At 43.2% G+C, this 19,876-nt stretch overlaps 1 protein-coding gene across 2 annotated transcripts in view; it reads right to left on the reverse strand.

The window, feature by feature from the left end:
• Positions 1 to 8,748: 8,748 nt before the first annotated feature.
• RAD51C (RAD51 paralog C) overlaps positions 8,749 to 19,876 on the reverse strand; it is a 61,254-nt gene continuing 50,126 nt past the window's right edge. For both annotated transcript variants that reach the window (XM_081943772.1, XM_081943771.1), the window contains 2 exons: positions 19,769 to 19,829; positions 8,749 to 8,966 (listed from right to left, as the gene is read on the reverse strand). In XM_081943772.1, coding sequence (XP_081799898.1) covers positions 8,924 to 8,966; positions 19,769 to 19,829 — 104 coding nt within the window. In that variant the 3' untranslated portion in view covers positions 8,749 to 8,923. The remainder of the gene's footprint in view (positions 8,967 to 19,768; positions 19,830 to 19,876) is intronic.

The raw sequence follows: 19,876 nt of genomic DNA on the forward strand, positions 1-19,876 counted from the left end.
AGCCTGGGAGACAGACAGCCCACAAAGTTAGCGAAGACTCCCGCTCCCTGGGAGTCTGACCACCAATGAGAATACATGTCTTACACAGGAACAGGAAGCTCCAAGGCAGGGCCCAAGAGAGAGTATGGAACCCAGGCTCTCTCAGCATCTCTGTCCTTTTTTTCTTCAAGATCTTCAAGGCATGTGATTTCCCCCTTTATCCCCCAGGACCTCAAACTATGTGGTCCTGTTCATCATTAAACCATCTTTCCAAACAGCCGCCATGCTTCCCGTGTCTTTCCCCCCCCCCCACTTGGAAGTGAACCCAGAAGGACATTTCTTCCAATAGGTTCTTTCTGCATTCCTGTCTCAGCCGCTTCCAATATTTAAACTGAGCCCTCTTTAGTGGCGGTCTGCTGTTTTCAATCCTCATTTGGACCATATCACGTTTATTTAGAAAACATATACAGGTCGCCCTCGGCGTACGACCCCAATTGAGCCCAACATTTATCTTGTTAAGTGAGACATTTCTTAAGTAATTTTGGCACCATTTTTACCACTTTTCTTGCCCGAAGTTGTTAAGTGAATTTAACAATGGTTAAGCAACACGGTTGTTAAGCGAATCTGGCCTCCTTTGCTCATCAGAGGGTCGCAAAAGGAGATCACGTGACCCCCCCCAGGACACTGTGACCGTCATAAATATGAACCCGTTGCCAAGTGTCTGAACTTTAATCACATGACCACGGGGGATGCTGCAAAGGTTATACATGTGAAAAATGGTCATAAGTCAGTTTTTCATAAGTTACTACTGTAACCTGGAATGGTCTGTTGTAAGTCGACAACTACTTGTATGATGGATGAATTCCCATTGTTTGCCTTGGATCTTTGTTGTCGTAAGTTGTGGTCATACGTTGAGGAGTAGAATAGAGTAGAATAGAGTAGAATAGAATAACAGAGTTGGAAGGGACCTTGGAGGTCTTCTCATCCAACCCTCTTCTCAGGCAGGAAACCCTACACCACTTCAGATGGATGGTTGTCTAGTCTTTTCTTAAAAACCTGGAGAATTCACAACTTCTGGAGTCAAGTTGTTCCACTGATTGTTCTCACTGTCAGGGAATTTCTCCTTAATTCTAGTTGCTTCTCTCCTTGATTAGTTTCCACCCATTGCTTCTTCTCCCGCCCTCAGGTACCTTGGAGAATAGCTTGACTCCCTCTTCTTTGGGGCAGCCCCTGAGATATTGGAAGACTGCTCTCGTGTCTCCCCTGGTCCTTCTTTCAGTAGACTTGTTGTTGTTAGCTGTCGTGGGTTAATGGGATCCCCTTTTACGACCTTCTGACAAGCAAAGTCAACGAGGAAACCAAATTCGAGTAACTACTATTGTTACTAACTTCACAACTGCAATGATTCACTTAACAACTGTGGCAAGAAAGATCGTAAAATGGGGCAAAATTCACTTAACAACTGTTTCACTTACCTATAAAAAATTTGGGCTCAATTATGGACATAAGCCGAGGACTACCTATAACTCTATTTTGATAATAATTTGTATGATGTGGAATTATCATATTCTATTCTATTCCATTCCATTCCATTCTGTATTTCTATTCTACTCTACTCTTATTCTATTCTATTCCTATTCTATTCTTATTGCTACTCCTATTCTGTTCCATTCCATTCTCAATAAAGATTATATTCTGTTCTGTTCTGTTCTACTCTATTCTTATTCTGTTCTACTCCTATTCTATTCTTATTGCTACTGCTATTCCGTTTCATTCCATTCTAATTAAATATTGATAGATGTATCCAGACAGAATAAATGGATTTACTACCAGTGTTTGCCTCAAGCTTGGAGCATCCAAGGATGTAAAATTGACTTTAAGTTCAAACAAACAATTATGACTTAATGTCTTTAACAAAGAGGATACCATCTCTTGTCTCCCGGGGCACCCAGAGTATAGTTACCGGAAATGGCAATTTGCTGTTAGCAGTGGTGATTTTTAGGAATGAAGGATTGAACCTCATCTTGTGCTACCTAAGTCACGCTGGATTCTAAAAGACATTTGAATAAACTGAAAGGGGGGGGGGGAGAAAAAAAAAAGAAGACACTGAAGCTTCTACAGCACAGGAAGAAAACAAAAAGCTTATTAGAGGATGCCCTGAAAGAAATTGCTAAAGTACAGGCATGGAAAGGAACTTAGAAGAAAGTGGGGAACGTAGATTTACAATACAATACAATAGTAGAGTTGGAAGGGACCTTGGAGGTCTTCTAGTCCAACCCCCTGCCTAGGCAGGAAACCCTATACCGTTTCAGAGAGAGATAATTTGCAGAGATAATGCCTGGGGTGGGAGCTCCCATTAAGTCTTTAAGCTGTGGAGCGCCTCAAGGAATAAGTGCGCGATCGACATACCGCCATAAAGAAACATCCATCCCAGAGAGGCGCTTTCTCCAGGCCATCAAATTAATTAATAGTAATAATCAGCAGGAACGTTCAGAGTCGTGCAGTTACGACACCGCTGGTATTTCAAGCCACCGTCCAAAACAAGATGACATTTTCATTTCGAGCCAAGCCAAGAAATTGGACAGCTCAGCATCTACATGGGTGTAATTATAGAATTCTCTCACCTATAACATGGCATTGTGTAATTCCTCCGCGCTCCCTCTCCACCTCCCCTCCTCCCCAGTAGCGTGCCAATGATTTCAGCCTCACTTCAAGAAACACAATGGGGGTATCTTGCGCTATAAGTAAAACTGGGATGATGGGGAGATTTTTCCCTACAAAGTCGAGCGTGGCTAAATGTTGAGAGTGAGGCTGGAGACGCTCAACGTGAAGGCCGCGTCCAAGGTCAAAGCGCAAGGGCAAACGCTAATCTGCTAATTGCAAAGCAGGCGGGTGATGTGAAGGAACTCAAAAGGTTGCATAAATTTAATGAGGATATTAAAGAGGAGGTTCTGCATGGCTTCCCCTTTGAAGCTTAAGCCCCAAGACAGGGGAAGATCATGAAGCAGAAGAAAAGAGGCCTAGAGAGGAGCAGGAAATAAAGAGAGAGAAATCTATTGTTGTGTAGATTGAACACACAACAGATGATGAGCGGAGGCCCGAGCTGTGTCTCTTAACACAGACAACGTCAGAGAGTTGCTTTACTGCAAGTAAAGTAAAGGTAAAGGTTCTACTTGCACATATGTGCTAGTTCCTGACACTAGGGGGCGTTGGTGCTCATCTCCGTTTCAAAGCCGAAGAGCCAGCGTTGTCCAAAGACGTCTCCGTGGTCATGTGGCCAGCATGACTCAACGCCGAAGGCGGATGGAACACTGTTCCCTTCCCACCAAAGGTGATCCCTATTTTTCTACTTGCGTTTTTACGTGCATTCGAACTGCTAGGTTGGCAGAAGCTGGGACAAGTAGCAGGAGCTCACTCCGTTACACAGCGCTAGGGATTCGAACCGCCGAAATGCCGACCTTTCTGATCGACAAGCTCAGTGTCTGAGCCTCCGAGCCACCATGTCCCTTCTGCAAGTAAAGTGCCATATAATTCAACATTCCTTAACCCGGGCAAACTATAAGATGTATGGACTTCAACTCCCAGAATTCCCCAGGCATTTTCCCATCCTCCGATCAGGAAATCTTCTTTTCTTGTGTGTGCGAATTCTCCAACCATGAAAGTTTTAAAGAAGAGATTGGACAACTCTTGGTCTGAAATTACATAGGGTTTCCTGCCTGAGCTGGGGGTTGGACTAGAAGACCTCCAAGGTCCCTTCCAACGCTTGTATTCTGTATTCCGAAGGAGTCCAAAAGTGATTGCATCAGACGTTAATTGTTTAAAAATGCAAAAATCAACATTCTGAAACATTTTGTTTTCCAGTGATTACCTCTATGAATTTCGATGGTTTATTTTGATTATTAATAATATAATCAAAATAACAGGTTTAGGGTAAGCCTGGCTAGGACATTTATTTATTTATTTACTGCTCAAGTCCAGATGTGTGTCAAGTAAGGAGCTTACGAAAAGGGGAGGATCCTTTGTGGTTTTTTAAATTTAATTTAAAGAGTGCAGAGAAGAACAACAGAACGACTTGCCTCCAGAAGTTGTAAATGCTCCAACACTGGGAGTTTTAAAGAAGATGTTGGATAACTATTTGTCTGAAGTGGTGTAGGATCTCCTGCCTGAGCAGGGGGTTGGACTAGAAGACCTCCAAAGTCCCTTCCAACTCTGTTATTCTATCCTATCCTATCATAGTTTGTCAAACAGTGAGTGGCTGAGTGGCTGACAATTATATTCTGCCCCAACCAAATATCCAGATAATACCCCAAAGGTGCTTTTCCAAAAGTGGACTTCCTTGGTGTTTTTTTTTTTCCTTTGAAAATGTTTTGATTCTCAGCCAAGAAATGAAATGTTTTCAAAGGAAAAAAACCAAGTCCAAGTTGCCTTTTGGAAAAGCACATTTGGGATAACCATGACTTCTTGGATGATTGAAAAACCCGACATCCCGATGCTATACACATTACCCAGAGTATATATACATGTAGCAGATAAAACGTTCATACAGTATGTTGTCCAAAAGCATCAACTCTCTCACAAAAACATATTTTATTTCTATTTTATTTTTATCTTTACCTTTCTTTAGGAGGAAGTTTCTTCTCCCGCGTTTCATCTTATGAAGTATTTGGGGCTGCAAATGACTGCCCCAAATATATTTACTTATTCAATTTTTATATCCGATATTGGGCACTATCTAATAAAATGAAATTCAATGGTGAAAAGAGTAAAGTTCTACATTTAGGCAACAAAAACGAAATGCACAGGTACAGAATAGGTGGCACCTTGCTCAACAGTAGTAACTGTGAGAGGGATCTGGGAGTCCTAGTGGACAACCATTTAAATAGGAGCCAGCCGTGTGCAGCAGCTGCCAAAAAAGCCAACACAGTTTTAGGCTGCATCAACAGAGGGAGAGAATCAAGATCACGTGAAGTGTTAATACCACTTTACAAGGCCTTGGTAAGGCCACACTTGGAATATTTGCATTCTGTTTTGGTCACCACAATGTAGAAAAGATGTGGAGACTCTAGAAAGAGTGCAGAGAAGAGCAACAAAGATGATTAGGGGACTGGAGACTAAAACATATGAAGAACGGTTGCCGGAACTGGGTATGTCTAGTTTAATAGAAAGAAGGACTAGGGGAGATATGATAGCAATCTTCCAATATCTCAGGGGTTGCCACAAAGAAGAGGGAGTCAAACTATTCTCCAAGGCACCTGAGGGTAGAACAAGAAGCAATGGGTAGAAACTAATCAAGGAGAGAAGCAACTTAGAACTGAGGAGAAACTTCCTGACAGTGAGAATAATTAACCAGTGGAACAGAAGTTGCCTCCAGAAGTTGTGAATGCCCCAACATTGGAAGTCTTTAAGAAGATGTTGGATAGCCATCTGTCTGAAACGGTATAGGGTTTCCTGCCTAGGCAGGGGGTTGGACTAGAAGACCTCCAGGGTCCCTTCCAACAGAAGATTTGAATTTGGAAGCAAGGAAGCGGGAATCACATCACCTCTCTCTTTAGATTTTAAGTCTTTTGGCAAGGCTAAAAATACCTAAACATAAAACAATCTTGCATTTTTCTTTTTTATATTATTTTACAACTTTCAGGAAGTCGATGACACGAAAATAGCACATGGGAACCCTAAACGGCTGTGAATCGCTGTTGTGAATCTATAGCCACAAAGACCGTTCCAGAAATATTATTCCAGGTAGCCTTATGATGACAATTGAGCACAGAATTGATGTGGCTAAAATGAGAAATGTGTTAAGGGATTTTTGTCCCATTTTACGACTTTTCTCACCACTTTTGTTAAGTGAATCATTGCAATTGTTCAATTAGTAACAGGATTGTTAAGAGCGAATCTAGCTTCCCTCTTGAGTTTGTTCATCAGGAGGTCGCAAAAGGGGGTCACTGCAACCGTCATAAATATGAGCCAGTTGTCCAGCATCTGAATGTAAATCCTGTGACCATGGGGTTGTGGCGACGGTTGTAAGTGTGAAAAATGGCCTTAAGTCCCTTTTCCCCCCAGTACCGTTGTAACTTTGTTCACTAAACAAGCTGTTGTAAGTTGAGGACCACCTGTATTACCTAGAGGAAAGTCACCTGAGTAATACGTTAAAACGTTTGCTGTTGTCAAGAAGAAGAGAACAACAACCCTCTTTGACGAAGATACTGTAAATCAAAGCCTTGACATACCAAAATAATCTGGATTGATCAGGAAAAGATCTATTTGCAGCATGGCCAAGGAAGCACCGCGTCGATTGGTTAACAAACCAGGTTCTTTTAAGGAAAGACATCACAAGACGCATCCCCCATTTCTCCATATAGCCAAGCAGGCGTGTTCTGTAGGTCAACCCCCAAATCTTAACCGGCATTGCGAAGACGTAAGCAGCTATTATTCCCAAATGAAGCATTTGCTTGTTCACAGTGGGTCCCTTTTGTTTGTCCACGTCTCCTGCGCCAAAACGTTTGTCTGAATCATCGCATCCAGCTCCCCCTTCCTTCCCCTCCTCCTCCTCTTCGCGGATGCTCCCTCGCTTTTGTTTCACGTTGGTTAGGAAAGCTCCGTCTGACTCACGGATTCCAAAATTGGATCGCGTCTCACTCTCGAAATGGAACTCTGAATATTTTATTATGCAGATCGGGCTTGGGGTTCCCCCCCCCCCTTTTTGATTGCGCTCGAAATTAAAAAAAAAAAAGACTGGATCTATTGAATTCGGAAGAGTGAGTTTGGGGCTACCGATGCTCGGGGTTCTTTGACCGCAAAGCTATCCTGAATATAAAAAGTCAAAATGAAAAATGCAGGTGCTTCTCGGGACATGCATTTTCTTTCTCACCCCCCCTGTGAATTTCTCAAGAGATGCACGTATTTTTTTTTAATAATAAATTTTATTTTATTTTCTCAGAGATGCACGTATTTTAATCCATGTATTTTGTGATGTCACAAATCACTATTAATAGGTCAGGTGTAGCGTGAACTAGCTGCAGCGAAAAAGCTTCCTTCCTTCACCTGAATTGTCCAAGGTATTTTTTTTAACAAAATGTTAAATTCTTCCAAAGGCATTTTGTGTCCTGTCGGGGTCTGCATTCCGCCTCTCAGCCTTTCTTTTATTTCTTAGATTTGTTTGCTGCTCTTCTTGCTTCGAGATTATCGAACAAAAGCCGAGAATCCCTGGAACAATTTCTCTCTATGGGAAGGAACATAATTTTCAACTCACGTTTAGGCTTTTTATACAAACATCACCATAGCCCTATACCAGCCTTGAGAGTTCAGCACGGTGACCGTAAATGGATTTGAAGCGGGCAATACAGGTAATCCTCAATTAATGACCACAATGGATCCTCAAATTTCTGTTGTTAAGGGAGAAATTTGTTGAGCTTTGCCCCATTTTACGACTTTTTCTTGCCACAGTTGTTAAGTGAATCACTGCAGTTAAATCAGTAACATGGTTGCTCGGTGAATCGGGTTTCCTCCTTGACTTGGCCACAAAAAGGTGATCACATGACCCAGGGACACTGCGACTGCCCTAAATGTGAGTTGTTAAATTGTTAAAGCATCTGAACAGAAATAACAATAGCCCTTAGACTTATATATGGTTTCACAGCCCTCTCTAAGCGGTTTACAGAGTCAGCCTATTGCCCCCAACATATACGTCCGTGTATGTGGGTATGTGGATAATTGTTATCTTTTGAGAGCTGAATGCAATGAAATGTCATTTTAACGTATTCTGCTTAGGATACATTTAAAGTGTCAATAACGTTTTTATTCTAATTCTATTTTTAAGATGTCCAAGGTCCCTTCTGTAAGCTAACAGTTGGGGCAGCAATATATAAACCAGGATAGTAGTACTGTAGCTTTAAGTACTGCTGTGATTGGTTACTGTTACCTCAAGCAGCCATAAGAGGGAGCCAGAATGACTGTTAGCTCTGTTTGTTAGATGCTGATCGGTGGATGTATCGTGAGTTACTGTGTTTTTGCTACTGTTAGCTGCTTTGTGTGCTAAACTGATTGTTTGATACTGGACTGTGTTCGAAGGATCATTCCTTAACTGAGAACATAGATAACTGACTGACTGAACCGTGTATGACTTGGACTGTAAATTGAACTCTGAATACCTCTATATTTCCACATAGTAAACTACTATTATTTATACTGTTTGGTGTCCCTGTATGCTGGTTTGTGCATGTTCTTCCATACCACTCTCATTATGCTTCTCAGCACAGTCGCTCTCCTAACGGGGAGCTTACTTACTTAACACCTTCTAACTCTTTTTTTTGAGCCATGGTGGCGCAGTGGTTAGAGTGCAGTACTGCAGGCTACTTCTGCTGCCTGCCATCTGCCTGCAATTTGTCAGTTCGAATCTCACCAGGCTCCAGGTTGACTCAGCCTCCCGTCCTGGGTAAAATGAGGACCCAGATTGTTGGGGGCAAGAGGCTGACTCTATAAACCACTTAGAGAAGGCTGTAAAGCACTGCGAATCGGTATATAAGTCTAAGTGCTATTGCTATTCTGTACTCTTGAATTTTGGGTGCCGTGAAGAATTTTCTCCCAATAGGTTTTATTCCTCTGTGAGCCAATAATTCAATCCTTCAATCCTAATTTCGTATTTCTTCCCCTAAGGAAAGCTCATGTCATAAGAGGCAGTGCTGTTGACACACAAATGCTGAAGGCGTATCTGAAGAAAGGCTGAAGTGGAGATGAAGGCACAACAAGGAAGCAACGAAAGGAAAATGACCATTCTTCGAATTCACACTTTTTATTCATGTTACTCTCGGAGATACCTTGATAGGCATCTTGTAGAACTATCATTTAAAAAAAGAAACGTAGTCGAAATTGCTTCTTCTGATTCATGGTTCTTCTACCTGCTCTGTTCGTGGCCTTTTACGAGGATTTGCTTCGTTTTCTGCTGGGGTCAGGTTTGACTCTGAATGCTGAACATCTCTGAATCCATGAGACTGTGAAAACAAATAACAAAACTGTCCAACAACTGTAACTGATTAAGATATAGAGCCATTATAGTGTGTGAGAATCAGGAGTAGAAAATGCAGGTAGTCCTCTACTTATGACCACAATTGAGCCCAAAATATATGTTGCTAAGCGAGTTAAGTGAGTTTTGTCCAATTTTAGGGCATTTCTTGACATAGTTGTTAAGTGAATCATTGTAGTTGTTAAGTGAATCTGGTTTACCCATTGACTTTGCTTGTCAGAAAGTCGCAAAAGGTGATCCCATGACCCCGGGACATTGCAGCCATCGTAAATATGAGTCATTTGCTAAGTGTCTGAATTTTGATCACGTGACAGTGGGGATGGTGCAATGGTCGTAAATGTGAAAAACGGTCAGAAGCCACTGTTTTCAGTGCTGTTGTAACTTTGAACAGTCACTAAATGAATTTTTGTACGTCAAGGACTATCTGTATAGCACATCTACCTGTATAGTCCTTGACTTACAACTATTGATTTAGTGATCATTCAAAATTACAACAGAACTGAAAACAGTGACTTATGACCATTTTTCAGAGTTACGACCTTTGCAGCATCCCCACGGTCATGTGATCAAGATTTTGAAGCTTGGCAACTGGCTCATATTTATGACCATTGGTGTGTTTCAGGGTCACGTGATCCCCTTTTGCAACATTCTGACCAGCAAAGTCAATGGGGAAGTGTGACTAACTCAACAACTGCAGTGGTTCACTTAACAGCTGTGGCAAGAAATGTCCTAAAATGGGGCAAAACTCACATAACAAATATCTCACTTAGCAACATAAATTTGGGGCTCCATTGTGGTCAGAAACACAAGAAACATACACACAACAGGCTTACATACTATACCTTTTCAATGGCAAGATGCAATTTGAGAGACACCCCACTCACCCACTCAAATAGGGGAAGCAAAGATGCGATTCACGTATCTGTTCTTTTCTTTCTTTAATTTTAACATTCCCTCCCCCTCCAAAGTTAAAAAACAAAATAAAGAAAAAGAAGACTACAAGCTAACAACCACCAGACACTAGTAATTTAAAAAAAACCCATGTGAGGAGGAGGAGGAGGAAGAGGAGAGGAGAGGAGGAGGAGGAGAAGGAGGAGGAGGAGGAGGAGGAGGAGAAGGAGAAGAAGAAGAAGAAGAAGAAGAAGAAGAAGAAGAAGAAGAAGAAGAAGAAGAAGAAGAAGAAGAAGAAGAAGAAGAAAAAATAGAATAGATAATTCATACATTTTAAAAAAATCCACCCTGGCTGAATGCTGCCAAATATATCAAATGCATTTGATGTTATCTGTTTTCAAATTTCTTATGAAAAAATATTTGGAAAGAGGGAGCTCTGCAAAGAAGTGATCTGTGAGGAACTGAAAGGTTAGCCTTGCTTTTCAAATCCTCCCGCAGAGTGACAGATGGGATCACTGCAGCTAAGTCACGGTTAAAGGACAAGGCTAACTTCTCTGCCGAAATCGGTGGGGGAAATCCTATCTCTCTGTTCTTTTCTTACGCTCAGAATTAGTCCCCTAATAAGTAATTATTCCCCCAGTGTTCCCCTGCCTGCTCTTAAAAATGGGAAAACGGCGGGTGGCTACCAATTGCTCAAGGAAGCAGCAAATTTGTTGCAGGAGAGATGCCATCTCAAGCTGGCAGGATGTGAAAATTGTGGCCTGAGCAAGGGCTATAAAATGACAAGGAAGACCCAGCTTGATCTGTAACACAAATGACTTATCTCCGAGACGATGAGCAGAGCTGCAGAGCCACCGATCCCTTTTTAAAAGGACAGATAAGGAGAGGAATTGATTTCCACAGTATTTAGGCAAGTCACCACCACCACTCTTTCAAAAGCGGCCCCAAATAACTCCGTGAATAGAATGAAGCAGAAATATTTCAGGGCTGCCTCAGCAGCTCGTCATGGAAATTGGGTTCCTGAAGCCAAAAATGGGCAGCTAAAACACTCCAGCCCCCAAAATGAGAAACAGTTAAAACAAGAAAATAAAGTAAAAGTAAGGCTCTAGATTTGAGTCAGTAGAGATTCTCTGTCATGGTTGTCCGAAAGGTGTTTTTTTTCAGGAGGCAACTGGACTTTCTGGTTTGTCTTTGAAGACGTTTCCCTTCTCATCCAAGAAGCCTCTTCAGATCTGACAAGATAGTGGGGAATGGAAGGATTTATATTCCTTGCAGACAGCTGGTCATTTGCATCCTTTTAGAGAGTTGTTGAGGCCACTTGGAGCTTCTTCAGTTCTGATTGGATAGTGAGGAACGGAAGGAAGGATTTATACTCCTTGCAGACAGCTGGTCATTTGCATCCTTTTTAGAGAGTCATTGAGGCCACTTGGAAGCTTCTTCAACTCTGACAAGATAGTGGGGAATGGAAGGATTTATACTTCTTGCAGACAGCTGGTCATTTGCATCCTTTGAGAGAGTCGTTGAGGCCACTTGGAGCTTTACCTGTGTCCCCAGGGTCACCTGAGTAGACTGCAGGAACCATTAGCATTACTCAGGTGACTCTGAGGATACAGATAAGTGGCCTCAACGACTCTCTAAAAGGATGCAAATGAACAGCTGTCTGCAAGGAATATAAATCCTTTCATTTCCCCCACCATCCTGTCAGACCTGAGGAAGCTTCTTGGATGAGAAGCGAAACCTCTTCAAAGAAAAAACAAGAAAGCCCTAGTTGCCTTCTGAAAAAGCATCTTTGGGTCAAGGTTCTAGATTTGTGGCAGAATATTAGTCCAAAACATAAACATGAGTTGGCTGTTTACAGATTTAGCAAACTGAAACCCCATTGCTCTGTGAGGCTGAAAATGGGGAAAATAATTTCTTAAAATTTTTATTCCAGGGTGTTTCTTTGCCGGTTTTAGCACTGTCACGTTTTTAGAACCATTTTTAGCACTGTGAATTCACTATTGGAATAAAATAATGTTCCATACTTCAAGAGGGTGGCGAATTAAGATGAGGTAAATATTGCAATCTCTACATTAAAACTGAAGTGCCATTAAAGTATGGGTAATCCTAGACATAACCTCCACAATTGATGCCAAAATTTATGTTGCTAAGTGAGACCTTTGTTAAGTGAATTTTGCCCCATTTTATGACCTTTCTTGCCAGAGACAGAGAGAGAGACAGAGAGAGAGACACACACACAGACAGAGAGAGAATGTAGTCACAACACTAGAGATCCGGTAGTTTATTCTATTTATAGTGGCATTTTCTAAGCAGAGAGAAAGAGTTACTTAAACTTTGTGGCGTATGAACTGACAGTTTTCTGTGACTAATTTTTCTGTCAGGAAGAGCTTTGAGAAAATGATTTTTACATTTATGATTTCCACCCTCACTGTTCTGCCAAAAGCTATCATACAGCTGCCGTCTGTGCAATCACGACAGTATCGCCCCTAAAATAAAACTGTGACCGATGGGCTTTGCCAAGAACCAAACAAGAGGCAGTTTTCACTCGAAGACCTAAGACTTTATAACCGATTAGGCTGTAAAATCCTCAACTTTACAACCGTTCGTTGAGTGACTGTTCGAAGTTATAATGGCATGGGGAAAAAAATGACCGTTTTTCACACTTTATGACCGTTGCAGCGTCCCTTGGTCACACGATCAGGATTCAAACCGGCATGGATTTATGATGGCTGCGACCTTCTGACAAGCTAAGTCTGTGGGGAAGCCAGATTTCCTTAACAAATGTGTGACTAACTTAACAACTGTGGCAAGAAAATGGAGCAAAACTCACTTAACAACTCTCATGCTTAGCCATTGGAAAATTTTGGGCTGAATTGTAGTCTTAGGTAGAGGACAACCTGTATTCAGAGCAGTGAGGCTAATTCAGAACATGGCGGTTTCCACATAGTAGATCACGGAGGCCAAACAATGAGACAGATGGTTTCTAAATATGATGAATAAATAAACCATGTTTTCCTCCCCAATGGAAGAAGAACTGAAGGAATGGAAAGAGAAAGCAAGGACAGCTCTTCCTTTCTATGCCCTTCTGGAGCCGTGGGAAAGGAATTGCCAGGGTTGATTTAAACCCCCGTCGTCGCAATATTCATAGTTCTACTTTGGTCATCCCAAAACACATTCAGAACTCAAAAGACACTTCTAAACTTCCATAGGAAATGCTATGGCAACATGCTCCCAGGCCAGCAAACACTTATAGTTTGGTAAGCTGTGTGCTTTTGACATTTGAAGAGCAGTTTAAAATTGTTTTTGGCTTAGCTCCATGTTCTGCAGAAACAGCCCATAAAATGTGGCTAGTTTCAATATTTATTTCAGGATTATACTCAAGGCGTTTCAAATGCCATCAAGAATACCTGGAACGTTTTTGTGATTCTGCACCGTATTCAGTCCACTTAACACCTAGTTCCTGTCATATTCCAACTGGCATTCCGATTCAGCTCTACCTGCCAATTTCAGGGTTGGCTATACCGGTAGTCCTCGAGTTACAACCACAATTGAGACAGAAAATCTCTGTTGCTCAGTGAGAAATTTGTTAAGTGAGTTTTGCCCCCCATTTACTTGCCACATTTGTTAGGTGAATTGCTGCAGTCATGAAGTCAGTTAGACGGCTGTTAAGTGAATCTGGATTCCCCATTGACTTCACTTTTCAGAAGGTTGCAAAAGGGGATCAGGTGACCCCAGGATACTGCAATTGTTTTAAATGTGAACCAATTGCCAAGCATCTGAATGTAAGAGTCCATGACCATGGGGATGCTGCACCATCGTAAGTGTGTCGTAAGTGTGCAAAACGGTCATGTCACTTTTTTCAGTGCCGTTGTAACTTTGAACCGTCACTAAACGAGCTGTTATAATTTGAGGACTACCTGTATAAGTTGAGATCACTTACAATGATCCCCCCCCCCCAATGATTCCCACATCATCTTACAATGATGTGGGAACGAAGCAGGTTATTTGCTTAATTTAGGTCATCAAGTCCTAAATTTAGATCATGAGGTCCATGTAATACTAAGCGGACATTACAGCTTACCTTGGATCCATTATTTTGGAGTGAGGCAGGCATACCTTTTGGCTAGAAGATAGGTTTGGAAACTTACAGGAACCAAGTATGGGTAGTCCTCGACTTACTACCACAATTGAGACCAAAATGTTTGTTGATAAGTGAGACAGGTGTTTGGTCCCATTTTATGACCTTTCGTTCTATAGTTGTTGCGTCAGGGGGTATCAAACTCGAGCGCCATGAGCTGGATGTGTCATGCGCTGACCACACCCACCCGATTTAGCGAAGGGGAAAAATTGTGATACGTCACGTGTGTTGTTGAGAGTTTGACACCCCTGTGTTAAGTGAATCGCTGCAGTTGTTAAGTTAGTAGCATGGTTGTTAAATGAATCCAGCTTCGTCATTGACTCTGCTTGTCAGAAGGTCGCAAGAGGGGATCACATGACCTCAGGACACGGCAACCATCATATATATACATGCCAGTTGCCGTGCCTCTGAATTTGGATCACGTGACCATGGGGATGCTGCATCGGCCATAAGTGTGAAAAACGGGAGTAAGTCACTTTTTTCAGTATCGTCATAACTTCGAGCAGTCCACAAAGTGTTGTAAGGCAAGGGCCTCCCGTAAACGAACTTACTAACTAATAAGAAGTAGGACCTTTCACTTCACAAGGAAAACAACTACGGAAAATCCCACCGAGGAAATATTGAGGATGGTATAAAAAGCCATCGTACCTGCACAAAAATTACCTTCATGAAATTCCGAAAAAAAATTCAAATAAAAGACGGAGAGAGGATCAAAAACATCAAAGATGGTTTATAGACACAGGCAGTGCGGGATTACTGAGATGGTGTCAAGAGCGCGAGAGCTCAGAAGAAACCGAGTTCGTCAAAAGGAGTTAAGAGTCATAAGAAGGGCAACTTCAAATAGGTTTAAACCAGGGGTGTCCAAACTTGGGAACTTTAAGACTTGTGGACTTCAACTCCCAGAATTCCCCAGCCAAGGCTCTGCTGGCTGGGGAATTCTGGGAGTTGAAGTCCACAAGTCTTAAAGTTCCCAAGTTTGGACACCCCTGGCTTAAAGGGAAAGGAAAAGAATCAATGTACCAGCTATTCAGTGAAGTGCTATCAAAGCTGACACCAGCCAGAGCGTAGAAAAACTCAAAAAAATAGTTCCTGATTGGAAGACGAGGAGAGGTCTGGCCCACAGAATCGCCGAGAGTCGGCCTCGACTGAATGGCTAACATCATCATCCCGTGAAGAAGGATTTGATTAAGGAAAAGAGCAGGACACCTGATGACCTAAATCAGGGGTGTCAAACAGAATGTGGATCCGGCCCACAGGGTACTTAGATCTGGCCTGCTGGGCTGCCCTGGAAACAGTGAAGGACCAGAGAACATGGAGCTCCGTTTTTGGCTGCGATGGCCTCCTGCAACTCTTTGCCAGCAAAATCGGAGCTCAAGAGGGGGCTTCCATAACTCCGTTTTTGCGGGCAGGGCACTCGAGGCTCCACAGGCGACCTCATGAGTGAACCTGAGCTGGCCACGTCGAGCTGACCATGGCTCCCCGAGGTCAAACACAACCCTGATGCAGCCCTCAATGAGTTCGACGCCCCAATCTAAATGTTCCCTTCCAAATTTATAATTTATGAGAGGGATGGTTTGAGACTGGATAGAGAATGAGCAGAATACAGTTGCTCAATGCAGACATAATGTCAAGCCGTAGCTAAGGAAACGAATTATGGATATGGCCTGTATCTGCATGGCGTCTTTTATTTGTTAACTTGCAAATCAGAATAAGAACCATAAATAGGTCACAAATGCAGCATGTCTTTCATCCTTAGTTTGATGTTCGGAATTTACATACCACTGAAACTCTCCTGTTTGTCTTGTTGTAACCTTTCACTGAGGAAAATGGCGCTTTGCGGGGCAACAATTTTGGAACCAAAGGGGCTCACTTAGAGAATACATCCCAAATGTGTGGTTTTAATCTTTCAATTATTTTTTACCTGTTTTATAACAGGTAAAATAGCCAGTTACCTTGCAGGGGAAATGGGCAGCATAAACATTTAATAAATAAAACAATTAAAATTACAGAACTGTGGAATGAGTGCCGTGGAATTGAAAGTCAGCAAACTATATAAAAAGATTTTATGACCTAGAAATGATCATAAACCGTTTTATATGACGGGATACAAACTGTCACAAACCATTTCCAGTGGTCAAAAAAACAACGGATGGAAACTAATAAAGGAGAGAACCAACCTAGAACTAAGGAGAAAATTCCTGACAGTGAGAACAATTCTATCCCATCCTATCTGCGGACTGACTTGCCTCCAGAAGTTATGGGTGTGTCATCACTGGAGACTTGTAAGAAGAGACAGGACAGAAATTTGTTTAAATTGATATAGAGCAGTGATGATGAACCTATGGCACGCACGCCACAGGTGGCACGTGGAGCCATTTGTCAGGGCACGTGAGGCGCTGCCCTGTCAGCTGGCCAGCGCGCATACGTGTGCTGGCCAGCTGAGTTCACCCTTTTTTAAAGCCATTTTTCGCCCTCCCCTGGCTCCAGAGGCTTTATAGGAGCCTGGAGAGGGCGAAAAGAGTCTCCCCCGCCCCCCTGGAGGCCTTCTGGAGGTTTCATGAGCTTCCCTGAAGCCTCCGGAGCACAAAAAAAGGCCCTACGGGCAAACCGGAAGTTCGGAAACGGACTTCCTGTTTGCTTGGAGGGTCGTTATGAGTGCTCCGGAGGCTTCAGGGAAGCCTCCTGAAGGTCCCTGAAGCCTTTGGAGCTCTTAAAATGACCCTCTGAGCAAACCGGAAGTGGTTTCTGGTTTGCTCAGAGGGTCAATTTGACTGCTTCGGAGGCTTCAGGGAAGCCTCCTGAAGGTCCCTAAAGCCTCTGGAGGGCTTCTGGGGGGGGGGGGGGAAAGGCTGTCCCTGAAGTCTCTGGAGCCTGGGGAGGGCGAAAAAAGCATGCAAAAATTGGGGGGGGGGGGGCGCCTGTAGTGCGCCATGCACACTGGGGGGATCACGCATTGCATTATGGGTGCGGCACGCCCGCACACGACCCCCCTGTGCTCCCCCCACTTATGGCATGTGAGCCAAAAAAGGTTCACCATCGCTGATATAGAGTTTCCTGATTGAGCAGGGGGTTGGACTAGATAGAAGACCTCCAAGGTCCCTTCCTACTCTTGTCATTCTAGTCCTTACACTCCTGATGGTTGGCAGTTCGACACAGGCTACTTTTAGGGCAGATACATCTCTGGGTATGTTCCCGAAGTAGAATCTCTGCTATCGTTGAAGGAAGCTGGGAAGGAAATATCTCTGAAAAGATGACCCCACAGGTTGCGAGTTGTCTAATATTATTTAAAATTCTGCCCTCTGAGATGTTGGGAGGGTTGAGCAGATGGGAAACGAAAACAGAGCGGTAGCTTCAAATCATGATTTGTTGAGAGAGATCCAAAAATGAAAAGTATTAGATGACCCCATCAATCAGCAGATAACGAACCCATGCTGTGCACGGCGTCTGAAAGGAGCCAAGAGGGACATGACTGTCACAGGTTGACCTGACGAAACTTTCCCTGGATTTCAGTCCTTGCTGAGCTGCTTGTGAGCCATAGAGAGGGTGTTGGCTAGACACGATGATTTGAATCTCTCTCTGTCTGCGGCTGCTTTTCTCTGCAAACAGAATGGACCTATGGAAAAGTACAAAGAACCCGTCCTGGATGGAACCAGTGGAGGAACTGGAACCTGGGCCTGGCGAAGCTGGGAAGTATGGAAAGCATCGAATAGACTGCGCATGGGTGCAACAAAATCCAGAGACACTCTGAACAAAAGGGGCTATAATAGTGATGGCTAAGCCCTTTGGCGTCATGTGCCCACACCTAAAATTCAATGTGTACGCAACATCCCCTGCCTGCAAATACATGCACAGCCCCCCCCCCCAGCAACCCCTCCATGCCCCATTTTGGGCCTAGCAGGCTTCCCTGCAGCCTCCTGGGACAGAAAGGTGGGCGCACCGTACCCCCCCCCGCCCTCAGTGCATGCGTGTACATCTCCTGCATGTGCTCCGCCCCCCAGCGCTTGCACGGTAGAGATTTGAAAACTAGCTGGCCGGCAGAGGCGCGTGCGTGCATGCGCGGTAGAGTTGAGCTGGGGCAATGGCTCGCCTGCCCGCAGAGAGGGCTCCGCGTGCCACAGGTTCGCCATCACGGAGCTATAAGGAGGCTTTTACTCTTTGCGATTGTGGTGACACGCAGACAACACATATGTACACCTGCCCTTTGTGTCCCGATCAATGTACGATTGAGAGTCTCATGGCAGTGTGATAGAACTCAATTAATGTTGCTGATTTCTGGGTAAAATCTATTTAATTTGTACATGTTTTAATCTTGTGTTTTATATTATATACAAAAGAAGGACTAGGGGAGACAGGATAGCAGTCTTCCAATATCTCAGGGGTTGCCACAAAGAAGAAGGAGTCAAACTATTCTCCAAGGCACCTGAGGGTAGAACAAGAAGCAATGGGTGGAAACTAATCAAGAAGAGAAGCAACTTAGAACTGAAGAGAAATTTCCTGACAGTCAGAACAATTAATCAGTGGAACAGAAGTTGCCTCCAGAAGTTGTGAATGCCCCAACACTGGAAGTCTTTAAGAAGATGTTGGACAGCCATTTGTCTGAAATGGTATAGGGTTTCCTGCCTAGGCAGGGGGTTGGACTAGAAGATCTCCAAGGTCCCTTCCAACTCTGCTATTGTATTGTATTGTAAGTAAGCCTCAACTTATGACAGTTTGTTTAGTTGACCATTGAAAGTTACAACAGCACTGAAAAAAGTATTTTTCATCCTTACAAAGATTGCAGTACCCCCTTAGTCACGTGATCAAAATCAGGATACTTAGCAAACTGACTCATATTTATAAGGGTTGCAGTGTCCCAGGGTCATGTGAACACTTTTTGTGACCTTCTTACAAGCAAAATCAATGGGGAAACCAGATTCCCTTAACAACCGTGTTACTAATTTAACAACTGCTGTGATTCCGCTCAACAACTCTGGCACAAAAGGTTGTAAAATGGGGTCAATTCACTTAACAAATGTTTCACTTCACAACAACATTTTTGGGCTCAATCGTGGTCATAAATCAAGTACTACGGGTAGGATGCCGTATTTTAATTGTGATGCTTCTGACACAAATAAGCAAACTATCACAGGTTTATCATGAAGATGTGTGGCTAGGGTTGTGCTCCCTTCATTGTTAGCATTTCATTTTCACCTTGTTCTTCCCAGTTTTGGCCTCTTCCGCTATTTATTTATTTATTTATTTATTCGATTTATCAGTCGCGCCCTCTCCGCGAAGGGACTCGGGGCGACGTACAATCAAATATATAGGCGTGTGGCATGGAGGAGGTAAATACATCAACATTTAACAATACAAATAGAAATAAAAGCCACAAAGTTAAGATAAATAACAGTAAAATTACAACAATTAAAACAGTTAAAATACCCAAAAAATTTAAATTTACAGTTTAAAATTGCCAGGGAGGTTAGAGAGTTCTAATTAAGCCAGGCAGGGTAGTTGGAACAGGTGGGTCTTGAGTTTCGTGTGGAAGGAGCGGAGATCAGTCGTTGTCCTAATATCTGGGGGGAGGTCGTTCCAGAGGGCTGGGCCCATCACAGAGAAGGCCCTGCTCCTGGGCGCCGCCCTCTGGCACTGCCTAGTGGACAGCACCTGGAAGAGTCCCTCTCTGTGAGAGCGGATTGGTCGCAGGGATGTATGGGGCAGGATACGATCCCGCAAATAACTAGGTAAATAATTGTACTTACTGTAATGCAAAAGGGTACGGTTGACTCCTTCTGACTTGGAGACTTATACAACGTTGCCAACCTGGAAATAAACAATAAACAAACAATCATGATTACTTCAGTGACATG

The sequence above is a fragment of the Natrix helvetica genome (genome assembly GCF_964273705.1).
Source record: "Natrix helvetica genome assembly, chromosome: 2".
NCBI classification, from domain to species: domain Eukaryota; kingdom Metazoa; phylum Chordata; class Lepidosauria; order Squamata; family Natricidae; genus Natrix; species Natrix helvetica.